The following is a 20797-nucleotide window of genomic DNA, read 5'->3' as shown; positions in this document are numbered from 1 at the left end:
CCCAAAAAACATTTTCCCATCTTTATTTTGAATGCTCCATCACAAAAGGGTTGTGGTACAGATTGTTGGTATGGCTGGGGTACACTAGAAGAATAGGGGGCTGGCAAGATGAAATCAAATGGATCTCACACATTGCTAGACACAAATCAGGCCACTGCTCCATTACTTGCTGCATTTTTGGTATGCTAGTGGCATTGGTTTGGAGAGAAAGGAACCTACTCAGATTTCAAAACACTCAGTTTCTTCTTGATAGACTCTGCAGAGAGATTGCACAACATATTCACATCCAAGGCAGGAACAACTTCAAATGGCAGAGAGCTCTTGCTGCTATGAATTGCTATCCCTAGCTAAGTGTAGTTGATTGAAACTGGCTGTTGTTTTTTTAATGTAATAGTTGCTCCTAGTTTGACTTATACAAGTTAGTGAGTAGGAATTTTACCATGTACAGTTGAAGGTCAGCTTCAACTTTGTGCTGTACAAGTTTTTTGGATGGAATAAAATAGACTTTCAACCAAAAAAAAAAAAAATTGCCTTATAAGGCAAAGTTTAAATTTTGTATGCCCCCTCCGGCAGACTTTTAGTTATGTTTAACTAAAAGTCTGCCGGAGGGGGCAGACTTTGCCTTGAGGGGCAGACTTTTAGTTATGCTGGATCCGGCATAACTTTAACTTTTTCTTAAAGATTGTATGCTGGATCCGGCATACACTCCCCCAGTCCTGCCTTGCGAAATTATTTTTTTATTTTATGTCTGAGCGGGGATTCGAACCCAGAACTTCATGTATTCGCTCATCTTTCCAAGCAAAGGGCAAAATTTAAAGGCCACAACTATGAAGGGCAAAATTTAAAGACCACAAATTTGAGGGGCAAAATTTAAAGACCACCTCAAACGAAGGGCAATCCGTGCAAAAAAATGTATCTGTCCTATCGGAATGTGATATGTGGCTATTTTGGGCACTAGACGGGTTCACAATCTAATTGGTTGTTGAGTTCACGAGTCAGTTATACAACGATTGTAATATAAGGGCCGTTATGCAGTAGATGATAACACGGAAATTACTATGATTTTTAGTCTTCCCTACTGATTTAAAGACGTTATTGATTGACTTTTGAATTTTATTTTGCCAAACTATTGACACAAAGAAATAATAGGAACGATATCATTTTGTATTTCTTAACTTGATGTTTTGAATTCGTCTGAGTAAAACAATCTAAGAGAAGACACTCGATTTCTCATTGCAATACTGAAAAGCGCCTCTTTTTGTCATCCTTATAAATTTCTAGATGTTGTATTGGACAACATTGGGACATTATATATGCAGAGGCGGATTCACGATTTAAAATTTTTGGATTTTGGTAACCTGTCGCTTGCCATTGAAACAATAATAATTCATTTATGCTATAGAATTTGCAGTTTATTTTATGTGCATATTCCATGAACTTCGCAACACTTATACAAAGTCTATCCCAAAACTACTAAAGTTTGTCCAACCTCTATTATATATACCATAAATCTGCCCAATATTTGCCGGCCTTAATGTGACACTGCACATGATACATACTCCAAAAGGCCTCTATTACAACATTGTCATTACATGCAATCTCTTTTCACACACAAGACATAGACCTTGCACTTATCACAACAAAAAATCTTAGGACCTGTTTGGATATATTTATTTATTTTGCTTTTTTCAAGTCTTTTTTTTTTTATCTGTTTGGCTGTATATAGTGCCATTTTTTCACTCCAAACGAGAAAAAGTTTTTCAAGTTTGAAAAATTGATTCAGGCCATTTTCATGAGTGAAAAAAAATCTCATAGAACTTAACGTAAAATACATGTCCAAACACAATTTCAATTCTTAATTATTATTTTTCAACTTAATTTTAATTATTACTTTTTTTATTTCAAATATCACTTAATTTATGTCCAAATGCCTGCTTAGTCATCTTACATTATGTTGTGAGTTACATCTTGAAATTAGTTATGTGACCCAAAAAGAATCAATCTTACATTTTTTGTACTGTCACTAAACATTATGTTGGCTATTGAGGGTGGCAAAGGTCAAGTTGGGATTTTTGAGGGACCAAAAACAGAGCAACTTGCACTGCCAATTGCAGAAGGCTGCTATCTATTTTGAGTATCAACAAACAATGGTCTTCATGTCTCTAACTTTCTCTGATTGCAATCCTAGAAATTTTCTACTTTCAACTTCTTCTTTTGACTACACTATTCTCTTGTTCATTCTTTAACTTTGGGTCGTTTGGTTTTGAGTATATAAAAGAGTTAATTCCAGCTTTGACTCCACAATTTTCTTTTACGTTGAACTCATTATATGTTTAAAGTTATAAGTTTATATTTATTATTTGTTGTAATTTTAGTAAATTTTGACACATAAATTTATGTCCTATGTCAAAAATATTGAATTTAGATAAACTCGTTCCTGCACTCTGCATCCACCAACGGGCATAGCCACCTTGAAGCAAGGGGTTCAAATGATACCCCTTGCCAAAAAAGTTTACTTATTAAACATGTATTTTATAAGCTAAAAATTAATAAAATGTATGATAAATATAAGAGTTAAATTTCCTTAACACTAGTTGCACTATAATAAAGTTTTGTTCTGCTTCTCACCCGATATCTAATACCCCTTTTGGGGCTCTGGACTAAATCAAATTCGCGACCCATAAGATTCATTAAATGAAAAATCACTCTCCATAAAAAAAAAAAAAAAATCATTTATTTTCGGGGGGCGACCCTGAAATCCCTAATCTCAACACAATTCTTGGTGGTCCAATAATTAAACTCAGGAAGCATGTGTTGGAAAGCATATTCAAAAAGATTATGAGGGACCCTATATGAAGATCCCAGAATTTCAAAAGAAAAAGAATTTTGCAAGCAAGTTGGTGTCTTATAATGATACAAATTCTAGCTAAAGCTACAAGATCTTAGTTATTTTGTAGGGCTTCAAATATAGCTAGCTAGGTCCATTCTTGTCCTTTTCACTTCTATTTAATCATAAATGTGGACCAATCAAAATAGAATAATCCCCTGGTCTTTTAATAGATAACAATATCACTAAACTAACAGTTGAAATACTATAATGATCTATCTTACGTGGCCTTAAACAATTGAAATATTAATTTAATAAAAAGGATATCACATCATAGATTAAAGACTAAAGTTGGAATAGTTAGATGTTTTTTTTCCACGTGGTGTTCGCTATCAGCGACTCGACTAATCAAGATTTGCACCCGCATAAAATCCATTAAAAGGGAAAGAGCTCTCGACCAGTTTCGGAATCACCTTTTTTCAATGGGAGTCAATTTTTTTACGCTACATAGACAGGTCAATTTTTTTTTTTTTTGTGTTTTTTTTTTTTTTTTTTTTTTTTTTAATTTTCTTAGTGAAAATCTTAGCTTTGCTACTGTTTCTTAATTACTAGAATCTTTCTCATTTTTTAAGCACGAACTTGAGGTCTATAATTAAGGATGGAGTGATACTAGAACTCTCGGTGGTTGAATAGCTAAAAGAGTTTAAGGTCTTGAAGGTTGTAAAGTTATATAGAGTTAATACGTTATACTCTCTCCGTTTCAATTTATATAAACCCATTTGATTGGGTACGACATTTAAGAAAGAGGGAAGACTTTTGAAACTTGTGGTTCAAAATAAGCCTTGAAAATTTGTGTGGCTGTAAATCATTCATAAAGTGAATTTGTTTTCAAATTAGGAAAGAGGTCATTCATTTTGGCACGGACTAAAAAGAAAATAGGTTCAAACAAATTGAAACATAGGGAGTATTAATTAGAGTAATTATATGAGTAAAACATTTTGGATTGTCGGAGCACAAGAAAACTTGATCTATAACATGAGATGGATGGAGTAATTCTCATAAAATTCTCATCATCCTTAGATTTCTTTTTTAAATAACTGGAGATTAATGATCTTGAAAGGCTCATCTCTTTAGCTTACTGTAAAATAAGCAAAAATCAGACAAAAAATGAAAGAGACATTTTGTTGTATGTTAGTACTAGCACTTTTGGTGGTCCATTAATAGAAAAACTAAATCCTTGTGAATTTTGTTTGATTAGAACAGGTCGGTTCGGAAATTATATATGGAAGTATATATGTAAGCACAAAGGTAGTGTTGATCATCTTATTGTAAAAAGGCTGAGATTTTGTGATGCTGCAGCTTCTATTTGAGTGTCATAATCAAATAACTTTGGTCCCCTATTTATACTTTCTTCGTTTTAACTTATGTGACATTTTACTTTTTATAATTTGACTTGAAATAAATTTAATTTTTTTTAAAAAATATGATCTTAAAAATTTCATAACACTTAAGTGGCTATAAAATTTTAAAGCTTATATTCTCAAATATCTTAGACTATTTGTGTTGCTATAAAACCTTCTCATTAAAGAAATATAAAAATGTGTTATTTTTTTTTCCTAACAGACTAATTAGTGATGAACAAAGTGAAACGAAAAAAGTATGAATTTTCTTTCTACCTGATGTCCCATACATATGCTTTGAAGGACGTCTAATACAAACTCCTACCAAGAATTTTTCACTTTAGATAGTAAAGCTCTTTTTATCAAAACCTACTTCATTTTTGGATCTCAAACGAGCTATAAAACTTTTCATTAAAAAAAAAAAAAATGTGTGATTCTTTTAAATGAACTAACAAACCAATTAGTGTCGAAAATAGTGGAAAGAAAGGAGTATGAGTTTTCTTTCTAGCTTATGAGCTGTTTGTATGGGCTTATGCCTATAAGCTGAAAATAACTTATAAGCTAAAAAAAATAAGTTGGAGTAGTCTAACTTATTTTTTTTGGCTTATAAGTTGTTTTCAGCTTATAAGCTGCTTTAGATAAGCTAAGTCAAATGGACCCAATTATTTTTTTGAGTTTATTTTAAGCACAAAATGACTTTAAGTTGGCCAGCCAAACACTCAAAAAAGCTAAAAACAGCTTATAAGCAACTTATAAGTCAATCCAAACGGACTCTATGTCTAGATAAAGTCGATTCCATTCTCGAGGCCCGAATAGCCATAACCAGACAACTACCCATAGCCACACCCTACAGCCAGTCTAGCCCAATGGCTACAGGAGCAAGCAGAAGCACAAAACACAAAAAATGCACTGACTAACTTCCTCTGCCAACAGTTCATATGACAGAGTTGTTTCATGTTACATAAAAAAATATTCTCAATTACCAATCTCAAATCAAACAACAAATTTGGAGAAACATTTTAGGAAAAAAGATCACAGAATTGACAAAAATAATATATTTATTTTGTTTCATCTTATACTATTTTTGATTGAATACGAAGATATCATACAACAACAATTAATACATTTCAATCTTAAGCACAATAACAATAATTTCACTTTTGTGAGTTTGCTCATATTGTCCTTCTGAAAATAAGTCTATGACTCCCGAATATTGCACGTAAATTGATCATCGCTCATGAATCACGTATATAAAAAGAACATTGATCTGTTTTTTTTTTTTTGTTTTTTTGTTTTAACATAATTATAACTCCCTATGAGTTTGATAGACCTTCTAATATTGGACTCAGAGGATAACAACTCAAATTATAACATATTTCAACACTTAAATGTCCATTAGTATGACAAAACAGACCATTTGCATTCAACATCTAAATACTACCACTTCCTAATCACAGTTTAATTAAATTTTTCCTATTCACTATAATTAAATTTTTTCAAACGAAGAATAATAGTACTACTACTATTCTTTCAATCAAGTTTCAAAGAGCAATGAGCGGGTCAAACCCGAATATATCTCCAAAATCCAGAAAAAAGTCATCCACAAGCCCGAAATCATTACTTGACCCGACAAAGTTGTCTTGCAAACTTGTTGCTTCAAACCAATCAGGTACGGGTACCGGATTCTCAAACTGGAATAACTCATGTGGAAACAAACTCTCAAACGATGAAAAGTCAGAAAAATTCTCCGGTATAGGAAAATTATGTTCTATATCTATTTTCATTGGACTCGGCGACAGCTCAGTATCCGCTTCTTCACTCGTAAAATGGAGAACAGACGTTGGAGAAGGGTGAGAATCATGGACCGAGTTGTAACCGAAGCAACTACCTGTTATGGAATAGAAGAAATTAGAGAGAAAACCAGAAAGCGAACGAATGAAAACTCTTTGTATTGTTGCATGTTTGTTGCATTGAAAATAAAAGACTACATTACTATTTATAGAAAACTAAAGGGAAACTAGCGATCCGTCTTGTTTATGAGAATTATTTACTTTTTTTCCGGAAAATATTTTCACTTTATTTGAAAATCATCTTTTGGTTATGAAAATTTCAAATACAACTTGGGATAACACCTAAAACCCTATTTTTATTTTTTTCACTTCATATACATTTGAACAATCAAATATTATTTGCAAAAGTTATAACCAGAGAGAGTTGTTATCGGAGCAACTACCTTCCACCTTAATCTCGCCGGAGTTGTAATCGGAGCAACTATCTTCCACCTTAACCTTGTTGGAGTTGTAATCACAACAACTACCTGTTATGGAATCAAGAAATTAGGAAGAAAACCAGAAAGACAACAAATGAAAATTAATTAATTAAAGAGAAAATAAATATTTGTGTAATTAATGTAAATACTAATATTTTCATAATAAAAAGAAATTAAATATTCTATTATTAATGTAAATCATAAAGTACCTTCCACCTCAGGAGCAAAGTTAGTGAGTGCATTAGGTCCACGTAACTTAATAGCTGCATTATCATAAACCATAGCAGCTTCTTCAGCTGTATTATAAGTACCTAACCACAACCGTACACGTCTCGTCGGATCTCTAATCTCAGCCGCCCATTTCCCCCATGGCCGCCTCCTTACACCTATAAACTTTTTCACATTTTTCACTTTCACTCTTTTTGCCTCGGTATTCTTTTTCCGTCGTCCCTTTACTGATTTTACTGCATTCTCGGTTGCGTCCAAGATTTGAAGTTTATGAGTTCCTACTGCAATTTCATCCAAGATTTGAAGTTTATGAGTTCCTACTGCAATTTCAAATGAATTTATAATGATAACGGAGTTTACAATCAAATATTTATAAAATTTAATACCCCTCTATTCTAATTTATGTGATACTTTTCGATTTTTGAAAGTCAGACTTCTTTATTCTGACCGTGAATTCGAACATACAATGTTTAAGTTTTTAAAAAATAACTTACATATTTAGAAACTATTACTATGAGTCAGGATTTGAAACTTGTGGGTTCTAATTCTTTAAAGTTAATGAATTCTAAATTAATAATTTATACATATTTGACAAAAAATTTAATACAAATATATGGTTCGGTCGAACCCATGCATGAAGACTAGCTCCGCCCCTGCAGTCACAGACTCACACTAATTAACAATTTAAAATTTTAAAAGGCATACGAATAAGTCTCGCGATGAAAGATTTTCACTCTCGAAAAAACAAAAAGTATCACATTGGGAGAGAGGGAGTAGTAGCATTTTTAATACATATACAGGATAAGAGTAAATGTTACTAAGTTCTCGGAAACCCGCACCTGAAGAGCTGGATTCGCCTCTTGGTTTCAACACCAAATTAACACTCTCATTACATTGCTTGATTTTGACTTCATTTACGAATTTCTTCACTCTATGTCGTACATTAGCAACACTTTCTTCATCACTTGAAGAATCTGTGGCATCAGCATCAGTGACAGATATACGTACAAGTTTGTGACACGTGGCATTCATTTCCGGTGAGTTTTTCTGGTCGGAGATATTTCCGGCTGGTGTTAATGGTTGAACTATTATGGTAGTTTGCTTTTTGTGTTCAGTATACTTCACTACTCTTTTAGTACTTGAAAACATATTTTGTTGGTCTATTTTTGTATAGTGGTTTCTCATATTTGCATTGAAATGGAGAATTGGAATATATAAAGAGTAAAGAAGGAGAAGGGGTTCCTAAAAGAATAGAAATTTACAAAAAACTACTTGTTAAAGAGTGGGGGAAAAAGAGCGGAGTGGAGTATTTTATATCAGTTCGGTAGAATTTAATAATTTTTCTCAATTCTTGTATTTGTACTATATATATATATATAAAGGTTCATTTAATATGTATAAATAATCTATCCGTAACTCCATATGCTAAAAGAATTATGATCCAAGACTCAAAAACTAAATAATTGAGTCCGTCTCGAAAAGGAGAAAAAGTTCAAAGAAAAGTAGCAGAAAAAGAAGAGAATATATCAGAGTGTAAGAGACCCAAAAAACAAAGAAAAGACTAAATTATGTTGCATTTGATTATATGTGAAGGACCAAAAAAGAGTTCTACTTCTTTTGCTTTTATTTTTTTTTTAATTTTCTCACAAAAATCTCTTTAAAAAAATTGCAGGCCAAGAAAATGATGTGAAAATGAGTGTAACAATAGAAGAGCTAAAGAGAAATATAGGGAGTAATAATTGTAGTGGAATAGGAAATCTAGTGGATGACCAAAACAACTGCAAATCCTATTTTAAAGGATCCAGTAGCTAAGGCCTAAGGCTAACACTATGTTACATTTTATATGGCGATTTCTGAGTAAGAAAATTGCTATTCTATTTGGACATCGCTATTTAATTTGTACTCACTTTTTAAATTTTTATATGTATACTCATTTCGAAACGATTTTAGATATGCAGTGAAGTTAGACTTAACAGATCCTAACTTCAGACAAAAAAATATAGTTGAAATTTAAGCAAAAATAATTGAATTCAGTCATATGAAACTTCTGACACCACACGTGTAAAGTTTTACGCACTACCGATATAACTTAAATGATGATTCCGAAATCCAATGATGACTCACGAGTGAATGATAGAGGTGGTGATATATAGGCTAGAGGTTTTAAAAGATATTTTCACGGACCAAAACTCAATGGCTTAGTCATATACAATAAAGGGTGATTAGTTGAACACTTTTTTACAAAAATTTAGATTGTCTATATATAAAAAAAATATTTAATATATTAGTAAAAAAATATTTTATACATATATTAAATCTTGAACATTCTTAGCAATACTTTTGATTTCGTCATTGCCTCCGCATCTAGTGGAGTTACTCATTTGAGACGTGGTTTAGTTTGTGAACGAAGTTATACAAGAATTATAATACATAATCATTATTAAGATTATTCAAGTAAGAATATAAAGTTAGTAACCCAATAACTAGTTAAACAAATAAAACATCATAATCATACCAAAAGTAATAAGCTCAGAATGTTTCAATACAAACAAATTTGTCATAACATCGAAGTCCCATCCCACAAAAAATCAGAAACTAAAAGTTGATTTAAGTCCTTTTCTACGTATAGTTTGATTTTAGCACTTCGGATAAAGGATTAAACATATGTACTTCTTATCCCTTTGTGTTTACCTGGCACCCATTCAAAGTTATAAAATGATTAAATGTTGTCTTCGTCCTTCAATCATTAGGTGTTTGGTTAAAATTAAAAAGAATATGTATTAAAAGGGAAAACAAAAAGATTTTCATAGATTGCCGTTTGTCCTATATAAGCTTTGGAGTATTTATCATCACTTTGTATTTAGTCTTTATTACTTGTTTTGTTTGTTATATATGTTGCTACTACAGAGTAACGGATTAGTAAACTTTACGACTTAAAAGCTTGAATTTGTGTCTTTTTTAAGAGGCTTCTAGCAAAATGGTTGTAACAATATTCGTGTTTTTCAAAGGCAGTATCCCAAGTCGAGTTCGGTCTTTTCCTCACTGAGGATCGTGGCCATGGATCAATAACTTCATATACAAAGCATGATTTTTTCAAGGCGCCCCCTAGCCTTCCAATAGAATGACTTCAAAGTAAAAGTTAACCATTTTCGTTCGTCTTGTTTCCGCGACAGACGTATACTCGATTAAAGTTGGATCTAGGAAGGATTTTTGTCGATCAGTATGAATCTTTTTTCTGTGCGGATTGCCCTTCATTTGGGGTGGTCTTTAATTTTTGCCCTTCAAATTGGTAATCTTTAATTTATACCCCTCGAACCCCAGCTCAGGTAAAAAAAAAAAATTCTCTAGGCAGAATTTCGCAAGGCAGACTTTGCAAAATTCTGATCTACCCAACAAAATTCTGCCTTAAGGCAGAAATTGCACTTCACAGGCAGAATTTCTGCCTGAAGGGCAAAATTTAAAGACCACCATTTTGAGGGGTAAAAATTAAAGACCACCCCCAGCGAAGGGTAATCCTGCAAATTGCCCAGTATGAATTACTCTATGGGCCGCAAGCTAGCCCAAACATATATTAATGAGATAGTGTGCCTACACGAAATACCATCATTCATAGTATCTGGCGAACTTTACCGATCACTTATTTAAATTATTGAATTCGTCTCTGCTTCTGGAGGCTTCTTAAAATTTGGTTATACAGTGGCATACTGTCATTGTTAGTTCACAAACAATGTTTTTTTTTTCTTTTCATTTTAATTTCTTGAGGTGGATGTGGAGACAACTAACAAGAGAGATTGTTTAAGCAGCAATAATTAAAAAAATTATGATTATTAGAGAATGAAATGTGAAGTAGAAAAGATACTCTCTGACCAATAATATCTTGAGGTTAGGAAAAATAAAGAAAGACTTGAAAAAATTAACAAAAGCTATGGCTCAACTTGCATGAATCCGTTGATTAAAAAAAAAACGTGTGCATTTAAGAAACATTAGAAACGAAAAATACCCTTCGAGGGTTTCTAATAAATATATATATAAATAAATAAAAGAAATTGGGCTTAGTTGAGTTGATGTTTTATTTAGATTCTCAAACGACAAGAAGTCTTCATAATTTATTTATATGCAAGTTGATTGAGAGATGAGGGAAGGCGTTTTTACGATAAAAATTTATTTGTACCAGGGGTCTATATCTAGCCAATAAATATAAAATATGTTTTGCATATATATTTTTTAACACTTAATCATGGTTAGATGATATGCATTTTCACTTTGATTTGTTGATTCTTAAGATTAATTGTTTAATTAGATATAAACACCCTATATAAATAAGTATTAACTATGTGTCAGCAGAAGTATTTTTTTTTTTAATTGACTATGTACATAATATATTAATGGCTCTTATAATATCTAATCCATATTTTTATCTACTGGTCAATAAAATTTATTGAGAAATATGAGGTTTTATATTCAAATTTCAGCGGAGAGAAAATTACTAGATAATTTCTTCTCTATCCGTCTAAATTTCGGTGGATAATATTATACATGTCAGGTGAACAGAGAAGAGGTGGCACATTACAAAATTAGGAAGATATATATTCATAGCTTATGTACATGATCATTTGGCTAAAAAGGAAATGAGTCAAAAGTTAGAAAAATTGATACAACTCTGAAATATTACTCCCATTGTTTCAACAAAAAATATTACTCTACTTTCTACCCGTAACCCTTTAATTCTAAGATTCCTTTTTACCCTTAATGGCACCCCTTACATGACTGACATGATATGTTTAAATCACAAGATTCAAAAAATATTTTGATAGTGAACAACATTTAATTTAAGATCACCAAATTCAAAAGTTCTTAAACTTCGTGTCCGGTCAACTAAAACACGTAAAATGAAACTGAGAAAGAAGGATGTGTCCCAGATGACTAATTAGTGAACAACACTTGAATCTTCCTAGTAATTAGAGTTTGGACTAGCTTAGATTCCTGTTGTGCTACTCAGTTTTTTCCTGGAAATTTAACCTGATAAGTATTTAAATGTTCAACTATCAAGGCTTTTGGACTGCTTCACATATATGAAAGAGCACTTAAATTCAGTTGCCAAGGGTCAAAATGTGTAGGTACTTTGAACCCATTTACCCATCCATAGAATTTCAAAACCATTAAGGTTTACAGACACAGCAAATTTAATGTTTCACAGAAGGCCACAACAATTCAACCTATCCCCTTTGAGTTGATTATGCATAAGACACAAACACTTCTCAGTACATTACAGATAATGACCAAAAACTCAAGGGAAAGGAGCTCCTTCGAAAACGGATCTGAGCAGCAACTAACCCATTGCATACTTTTGGGTCCAGCTCCGAGCAGTTGCTTCATACTTGCTCTTATCAGTCTTGTACATATGAGCAATCTCTGGCACCAAAGGATCATCGGGATTGGGGTCTGTCAGCAGAGAACAGATCGAAAGCAACACCTGCAAGTAATACATAACAAAATAAGTCACCGCCATAATGTGCTTTACTGAGAAAGATATCTGCATTTTGATAGATTACTTTATGGTTTGCTCTTGAAATGAACAAGGTATGATTTGATCCGTGAACATATTTCCTTCTACTAGCTTTCTAGAGAACAACTTCAACGGGGAACAGAGAAGCTGCTGGTACTAGTTTCTTAAATTAAACTCTTGACAGAAGGAAAATATTTTACGTTCCTTTTAGATTGAATGGATAGGCGGACACAACTAGATAAATAGCCACACTGATCAAGAAGCATTCACATTCTTAGTGAGTATTAGTCCTTGAAACTCTTGGGATGTAGATAAGCAAAATCAAAAGAACAAATGTGCCTGAAACTATATCAGAAATAACCTTGGAAATCGTAAGTGCCGGGCTCCATTGTTCCTTCAGAATGTCGAGGCAAATGCTACCATTGCTGTTGATGTTTGGGTGAAAAACTTTTGTCCTAAAAGCTACCTGCACATTGTTCCATAAATGATGTGTGAAATTTCACAGGCAATAGAGTAAAGAAAAGAAAAGACATACACATTGCAGAACGTTGCCTAGGGAGATAGCCAATACTTATACTTTGGCAAATGCATCTACGAGCACGCCAAGTCAATTCTAAGAAAATACATGAAGATAGTCAATCCATTGTTGGATTAAATATGGAATAAAACAAAATTGTTCACGAGGATACCAACAAGAAAATTAGACTCCGTCCCCCCTCAAGTTAAATGTTCAGCATAGTACTCGTGAGGGGAATGTTTAGGATGAAATTAACAAGATGCGTGTTCTCAAACCTGAGGAACTGAAAGCAATTGTCTATGTGATTCATGCACCAACACTGAAAAGTATTAGAGAACTCCAAGATCTCACAATATGGCTAGTTACGCAACATGAACTCAACCAAAAGGGAAATCCAAGTCATCCTTCTTAGTCTTTTTGGATGACGATGGTGTCAGGACCAACTTGTGCACGCCCTTCCACTAATCAACCAAGCAGCCTGCAACTAGCACACAAACACAATGCCAAGTAAACCTGCCTACCATGGTTGGAGCAGATTAGCTCACGGCGAAGGATCTCCAAGTTGTTACTCCTAACCCTCAAAACTCACAAATCTCTTTGGGCCAAATCCAAGTCATTCTTCTTAAACTTGCACAACATGCTGCAATCGTCCTCCCCGAGTTCATGTCTTCAGTGGATCCCGCACAAGCAAAGCAGCAGCAAAGAAAACTGGAAAACCACTTGATTAAATAATCAAGCCAACCAACCATGCTCTTTATTGACATTAATACAGGAATACGGTGCATACTCAGCAGCTTTTGAGTAAATTACACAATTTATGCCTCAGAACTTCAGCAAGGCTTGGAGTGCAAGTTCCCAAATAAGAACACAAGTCAACTCACAGGCATCTATGACCATCGCTACCGTGCTAGCAAATTGCAGATAAGTCAGAAAAAAGCTACTTTCTTGATACCGGTCTTAACTGACCAGTCTATGTAGGTTTTACAATCAATTAACTCAACTTTTAAGGCATGATTAATACCAAAAAAATTTGGGCGTTATAGAAGGCCCATTCACACAATAGTTTTACATTGATATTGGGGAAGAAAGAGCTCTCTCCCTAGCAAATGACCTCTGACATCTGTACTTGGCTTAAAATATTGTGAACAAAGACTTTGGAACCCATTGACATATTATAAATGCAAGCCTAAAAAACAATAGCAGATTTGATACTGAGAAAAGCTCCCAGCAAGATTTAGGAGTGCATTGATAAGCAAACAAACAACTTATCAGGTTAGTCATCAAGAAATGTGGGAAACCCCATGATGTAGATGGGATACCTTTGGAGGCTTAAATGGATAATCAGGTGGAAAATGAATGGTAACAAGAAACACTCCGCCAGCATAAGGACTGTCAGATGGACCCATAAGTGTTGCTTGCCAGTGAAACATATCTTCAGCAACTGGGCCTGATACAAGGAAGAGCGCAATAATCAGAAAGCAACATTCCACATGGAGATCTTAAACTGGTTTCTCAAAGCTACTGACCTAATACAAATAGCAAAGGAAAAGCAGAAGGAATCATATAACTTTCTGGATGCAGATTGTAAAATGTCTCAAGAATAAACACAGACATGCTAGGCTAGTTCATATGCACAAGCCAATTTTACTTTATGCCTGTCTGTCAAGGTTTTGTATCATGTGCAATGTGGAACATGTATCATTTGATCATGTTACTAAACACCGGAAAAGCAATCATCTAGCTTTTTCTTATTAAGTCCTCCTGTTTTTGCTTCATTAGGTAAAAGGGAGCAAAGCTTCTCGGATTTGTATTAAACCAAGAACACCAGGACATAACCGCCAAAAATAACATCATTGAACCAAGAAAGCCAGGACATGACCTCCACAAATAACATGATGTAACACTTTAAAAAGAACCACAGCAGAACGAGAAACATAAGTGTCTCATCTAAATGCTACAAGCTAATCCCTCCCCATCCTTCAGAAGACTAAAGAATACTTTCTTCTATGAGGCTACTTAAAATTTTCTACTATTTTATAATCAATCAAGAAACCGAGCCATCTTATCCTCATACATGAGGCACAGCCTCATACATGAGGCACAGCCTCATACATGAGGCACAGAGTCACGGACAGACTGAATGGAAAATTCTATATTTCCAGCCAACTTAGAGAACAATATGAGAACTTTTTCCATCGTGTTTCATTCCTTTCTTCTTTTTCCCCTTGTTTATTTTGCTCTTTTCTTTCTTTGGCAGAGGAGGGCTATCTGTTCAACGGACTCACATGAGCTGAATGGTTAGCTGAAAGAGAAATTAATAAAACATGAGCTCGTCATAGTCCACTGCATTATACAACCTGAATGATGTTGTAAGGGCTCTGCCGTAGTTGAAAAAAATTAAGGCCTAAGTTGTTCGGACTTGGGTGCGGTTTTCTGATACGGGTGCGGATCTAAAGGCTGGATTCTTCATCTGATAAATTTTAGGATTCGGGGGTATGGATCAGATTGCAGACACGGGTGCTGGAATACGGCCATTGAAAGTATGTTACGACACATAAAGTATATATCTCGATTGATTAAAGCTATTGAACTAAAACTAATGAATTTTAATTCTTTATAAACACCTAAAATTTTATTCACAAGATGTCTCGTGTTATAACAAAACATTCTCATACTTTGTATAACTATATATGTATGACATAAACCCAAAAATCAAACCAAATATTCAATCAATCTAGACTTCTCTGTCATAGATGTAGTCAAAGCACCCAAAGTAAGTTGACCAAATAGGCAAATACGATGTGGATCCCACAACCATGTCCTGTCGACACGGGTGCGGCAAGAATTTTGACGAGTCCAAGCAACATAGATTAAGGCTACAAAAAAGCCAAGAGGACTTGCAGGTACTTAATTCCTCAAGCTTGAATTATTTGAACTCTACAGTTTCCCCAAAGATATGCTCTCTTTTTTCCATTACCACAGGATCACAAAATCAAACAGTAACAACCTAGCTATTACTCTTCTCCCTCTAGTCCTTTCTTTCTCTATTTTTAAACTCTGCCCCCCCCCCCCCCCCCCCCACAAACCTCTCTTCACCTGTCTGCTCCTTCCAAATATCACACTAAACTAAATCATGGAGATGAAGGCAAATGGCATGCTCAAATATTATCCCTATAAAAAACTTCAGGACAGAAATGATGGATGTCAGGTGATTGATGGCAACGTACAAAGATAAACTGACCACCATTACCGTCACTTTTCTTCTCTCAACACTGCAGGTCTGATCTTTTCTTTGCTTTATGATTTTATTCTTGAGTCTAAAGAGTTTAATTTGACTAAATGTAGAATTACTTTTCTGCTATTTGTACTGTTTAGAAAGCACAGCATTTGATATTCTTTCAAATATTTTTCTTCAAATAAAGGTCCTTTGTTTACTCATATTTCATCCATGGAGAGGAGATAATTCATTCCAGATATTTCATGTGCATAATTGAACTGCAGAAGAAGTGTTCACATCCCAAATACTATTCACAGAAAAAGACTGCAAAAAAGTTGAGATTAAATTATAACAAAAGCAAAATCCTAGTTGTTGCAAAAATTCCAGCCAGATCTCAAAGTCCTTTCCTTTTGACCACTAACAAGCTCAAGACTGCTCCTTTCATTAAAACCGATTCATCTAAGGTCCAAGTACAGATAACCTGAGTCTACCAGCCAACCTTTTGCAGACCAAACAATTTCTTACATACTCAAGGACCATTTTTCATTATTTCCTATCCCCTCACCAGAACCAGAACAATAGAAAAATGTGAAAAAAGGAGCAACAAAATAAGCACTTGGCAGTGCATAAATGTGCGGTCATGCCCAAAAGCACAGCCTGAATTTTTCACACTTCCCACACCATAACCAAACAATCATATAGTCAAGCAACAAAAGGATAATCCTTAAAAGCAGTAGCCAACTTCATCTTTTTTTTTTTTTTTTACTCACCTCACCCAGGAGGATCAATAGACCAGAAAGAATTTTATCCACGTCTGAGTTTGCAGCAAGAATAAATGTATGATATGACCTTTAAAACCTCATCACTTAACCATACCTAGTTACAACAACAACAACAACAACAACAACAACAACATACCCGGTGTGGTCCCAGATGTGGGGTATGGCGAGGCTAAGACGTACGCAGACCTTACCCCTACCTTTATAGGGTAGAGAGGTGTTTCCGATAGACCCTCGGCTACTTAACCATACCTAGGTAATAAATCAATTTGTCACTAAGTGATTGTTATGAAAGTTTAACTTTTGGTACAAAAGGCAAGTTTTTTCATCAACGGTATTCTCACGCAACCTTACTCATCAAAACAGCAGCCAATTTCCGGGAAAAAAAAAATGAATGAATCACCAAAAATAATCATTAATTACAAAAACAAAGGGAACTAATGCGTTCTCACGCAACATTACTTGTCAAAGCAAACGCCAGTTTTTTTTTAAACTCACCCACCTTAGGACGATCAATAAACCGAAAATAATTTCATACACTCCCTTGTTTGCAGCAACAACAAATGCATGATATGTCCTTTATAATTTCATCATTTAACCATAACTAGACAATTAGTAATACATCAACTTGTCAATAAGTGTTTCTTTTGAAAGTTAAATTAACTTTTTGCTACCAAAGGCAAGTTTTTTCATCAACAGTATTCTCACACAACCTTACTCATCAACACAGCAGCCAATTCCGAAAAAAGGAAAGAATGACCAAAAAATATCATTCAAATACAAAAACTACCGAACAAAAAAAGGGAACAAAGAGATTTCGAGACGGTATCAACACTGCAAGAACTCACCCCACCCAGGAGGCTAAATAGACTGAAAATATTTTTATCCATTCACTCGTTTGCAGCAAGAACAAATGCATGTATATATCCTTTAAACTTTTCATTACTTAACCATAGTTAGTTAATAGTTAATACATCAATTGGCCACTAAGTGCTTCTTTTGAAAGTCAACTTTACTTTTGGTACAAAAGGCAAGTTTTTTCATCAGCAGATTTCTCACGCAACCTTAAATCATCAAAGCAGCAGCCAAATCCATTTTTTTTAACTCACCCATCTAGGAGGATCAATAGAAGAGAGTTTTATCCATGCCTGTGTTTGCAGCAAGAACAAATACATGATATGTCCTTTAAAACTTCATCACTCAACCATAGTTAATTAATTCATCAAATTTTCCCTAAGTGCCTCTTTAGAAAGTTAACTTTTGGTAGAAAAGGGAAATTTTTCATCAACAGTATCCTCACGCGACCTTACTCATCAACACGGCAGCCAATTTTGGAAAAAAAGGAAGAATCGCCAAAAACAATCATTCAAATACAAAAACTACAGAAGCCAAAAAAAGAAGGAAACAAAGAGATATAAAGACGATCCCACCCAGGAGGATCAATAGATGGAAAGAATTTTATATACTCACCTTTTTACTTTCCTGTGTCGGTTATATCTCTTTTGAGCCGAGGGTTTATCGGAAACAGCCTCTGTACCCAGGGGCGGATTTACCCTAGGCCGAGCGGTGTCACGTGACACCGCTCAATCTAAAAACTTCACTAAATATCTTTATATGATTGAAAGGCAGAAAGAGAAGTAAAGTCCAAATTGAATAACGTGACACCACTTGACATAACGAGTGGCGTAGCTCAGTCGGACGATTCAGTTTTGTACTAGAGGTCGCGAGTCGAAGGCTGGCAGCTTCATTTTGGAGTTTTAACATTTTTGAGACTCAATCTACAAAAGGATATACGTCCTGATGTCCAGGGTCGAACTGCTAACCTCTTAGAAGTTACCAAAACATTAAACCAATCAATCCAGGATAACCTTTTTATACTTTGGTGACAATTAAAATATTTTTAGAAAGGATGTTTCTGCTTCCCTAGTTGTTGTCCTACTTTTTTCCTTTCATCTTTTTTCTCGCCAATGAAAATAATTAAGAATAATTGTGGAATCAAATGAATAATGAGTTTTTAGTGATAAGTCATGTTTTCTTTATATTATCTTCTTTTTTTAATATGGTTTTATAGTATTTTCTTAGTAGTAGTAGTATTTTGGTATCGCATCGATCATTATCTTTATGTTGCTCCATTTGTTTTGTATCTTGACATGTTGCTGCCTTATTTTCCTTGCAATCCTGCATTGACTACATTTCTTTTGAGCCGAAGGTCTATCGGAAACAGTCTCTCTACCCCGCAAAAGTAGAGGTAAGGTCTGCGTACATCCTATCCTCCCCAGACCCCACTTGTATTATTACACTAGGTATGTTGTTGTTGTATCTCAAAATATGACATCGCTTGTGAAAAATCCTGTGTCTCTACCCACGCCAAAGGTCAGGTCTGCATACATCCTATCCTACCCTCCCCAGACCTCACTTACGGAATTACACTAGGTATGTGGTTGTTGTTTTTAATTGTTTGCAGCAAGAAAAAATGCATGATTATGTCCTTTACACATTTTATCACTTAACCATACTTAGTTAAATTCATCAATTTGTCACTAGTGCTCAAGTTCTATTAATTTTTGGTACAAAAGGTAAATGTTTTCATCAACAGAACAAAAAAGAAAAGGAATTTAAAAAAAAAAAAAAGATTTATACCAGCACTGCAAGAGGTAGGAGGATCTTTTTGGAGATCCTTGAGCTCTTTCAAAATCCTCTTGGATGCCATTTCCCTACACAAATCCCTAATTACAACAACAACAACAAAAGAAACCCTAAATCAGCTCAAGTATAACAATAAAGTGTAGCCAGGCCTCGTTTGTTTTCATTAAGACTAAAACATCTAAATCTGATTATTAAGACGTTGTATTAAAGTCTAAATGGAGTACTAAATAGTCTTAGTTAAGACGGTTTATTTTCTCAATATCTGAATGTATGAAATTTATTTTTATCTAAAAATTAATAAATTTAAAATTCAAATCAGCTCAAGTTTAACAAATCCACAATCACAACATCAAAAAAAAAAAAAAAAAAAACTAAATCAGCTCGAGTACCACAATAAAGGGTAGTTAGGCCTCATTTATTTTTATTAAAATTAAGACGTCTGTAATCTTAATATTAAGATGTGCATGAAGATCTGAATGTTAAATAGTTAAGAATTTTTTTCTCAATATCTTAATGTATAAAATTTATTTTTATTTAACAACAACATCAGTATACACAGTGTAATTTCACAAGTGAGGTCTACCTTTATTTTTATTTAAAAATTAATAAAATTCAAATTCAAATCAGCTCAAGTTTTAACAAATCCCTAATTTAAACGACTACAACAACAACGTAAAACCCTAAATCAGGTGGAATTTAACAAATTTTTTTTTTACATAATTACATGTATAGCAAGACATATATATATACATAAAAAATTTAGAATTGAGAGATGAGAAGAGATTTTTTATTTTTATTTTACCTTAGAGATCCTCCTACTCAGTTTTGATTTTTTTTATTTTTGTGAAAATGGAAGAGTTTTAGGTGAAACGAGAAACACGGTTTTTATAGCCACAAGAAAAGAATAAAATATTACGTCTATACCGTAAGGGGTCGTTGGCCGTGAAAGATAAGCAAAGATACTGTCGACATAAAATTTTAATGTTTTTTTATCTCATGTTTGGTTGGAATAAAAATTTGGTATAACTAATTCTGAGATTAGTTATTTTGGGATTGTAGCCTTATTTTATTGCACCTTAAGGGGTCGTTTGGTAGATTGACTCATTAGTCCCGGAATTATAATCCCGGGACTAATTTATCCCATCTATTGAGATTATTTTATACCATTTAAAAGATGGTATAAAATAATCACAGTATAAGTGGGTTAAGAAGGTATAAGCTGGGATATCCAGCACTAATTTTTATATCATGTTTGGTACAAGATATAAATTTATCCCAGCACTAATTTATACCTTCTACCAAACATGGTATAAAAATTAGTGCTGGAATATCCCAGCTTATACCTTAAACCAAACGACCCCTAAGGGTGGAATAACTTATTTCGAGATTAGTTATGTTGGGATAAGTT

At 33.8% G+C, this 20797-nt stretch overlaps 2 protein-coding genes across 4 annotated transcripts; both read right to left on the bottom strand.

Annotated features, from left to right (window-relative positions):
- Positions 1-5578: 5578 nt before the first annotated feature.
- On the bottom strand, positions 5579-8512 carry LOC132609923 (ethylene-responsive transcription factor CRF2-like). 3 transcript variants are annotated; one of them, XM_060324133.1, is made up of 4 exons: positions 7564-8512; positions 6706-7044; positions 6461-6544; positions 5579-6115 (listed from the first exon to the last, which is right to left on the bottom strand). In XM_060324133.1, the coding sequence occupies exons 1-4, from the start codon at positions 7907-7909 to the stop codon at positions 5769-5771; spliced, it is 1116 nt and encodes a 371-aa protein (XP_060180116.1). In that variant the 5' UTR covers positions 7910-8512; the 3' UTR covers positions 5579-5768. The 3 variants fall into 3 exon arrangements, with proteins under 3 accessions (XP_060180116.1, XP_060180117.1, XP_060180119.1); XM_060324134.1 differs by having other exon boundaries at positions 6706-7005; positions 7564-8506; XM_060324136.1 differs by having other exon boundaries at positions 6706-7002; positions 7564-8454.
- A 3281-nt stretch (positions 8513-11793) lies between these two features.
- LOC132609922 (ubiquitin-conjugating enzyme E2 10) lies at positions 11794-20326 on the bottom strand. Its single transcript, XM_060324132.1, has 5 exons — positions 20192-20326; positions 19384-19469; positions 14067-14194; positions 12592-12696; positions 11794-12197 (listed from the first exon to the last, which is right to left on the bottom strand). Exons 2-5 carry the CDS (start codon positions 19451-19453, stop codon positions 12054-12056), a joined length of 447 nt encoding a protein of 148 aa, XP_060180115.1. The 5' UTR covers positions 19454-19469; positions 20192-20326; the 3' UTR covers positions 11794-12053.
- Positions 20327-20797: the final 471 nt, after the last annotated feature.

Source organism: Lycium barbarum, chromosome 9, assembly GCF_019175385.1.
Source record: "Lycium barbarum isolate Lr01 chromosome 9, ASM1917538v2, whole genome shotgun sequence".
NCBI classification, from domain to species: Eukaryota; Viridiplantae; Streptophyta; class Magnoliopsida; order Solanales; family Solanaceae; genus Lycium; species Lycium barbarum.
The sequence above is the reverse complement of the archived record's forward strand: the minus strand, read 5'-3'. Positions and strand labels throughout refer to the sequence as shown.

Coding starts and splice junctions, on each gene's coding strand:
- LOC132609923 (XM_060324133.1), bottom strand. CDS start 7,909: ATGAGAAACCACTATACAAAAATAGACCAACAAAATATGTTTTCAAGT. Junction 7,045..7,563: donor AGGCGAATCCAGCTCTTCAG/GTGCGGGTTTCC, acceptor TTGAAATTGCAG/TAGGAACTCATAAACTTCAA. Junction 6,545..6,705: donor CTTTGCTCCTGAGGTGGAAG/GTACTTTATGAT, acceptor ATTCCATAACAG/GTAGTTGTTGTGATTACAAC.
- LOC132609922 (XM_060324132.1), bottom strand. CDS start 19,453: ATGGCATCCAAGAGGATTTTGAAAGAGCTCAAGGATCTCCAAAAAGAT. Junction 12,697..14,066: donor ATCCATTTAAGCCTCCAAAG/GTATCCCATCTA, acceptor AACAATGTGCAG/GTAGCTTTTAGGACAAAAGT. Junction 12,198..12,591: donor CGGCACTTACGATTTCCAAG/GTTATTTCTGAT, acceptor TATTACTTGCAG/GTGTTGCTTTCGATCTGTTC.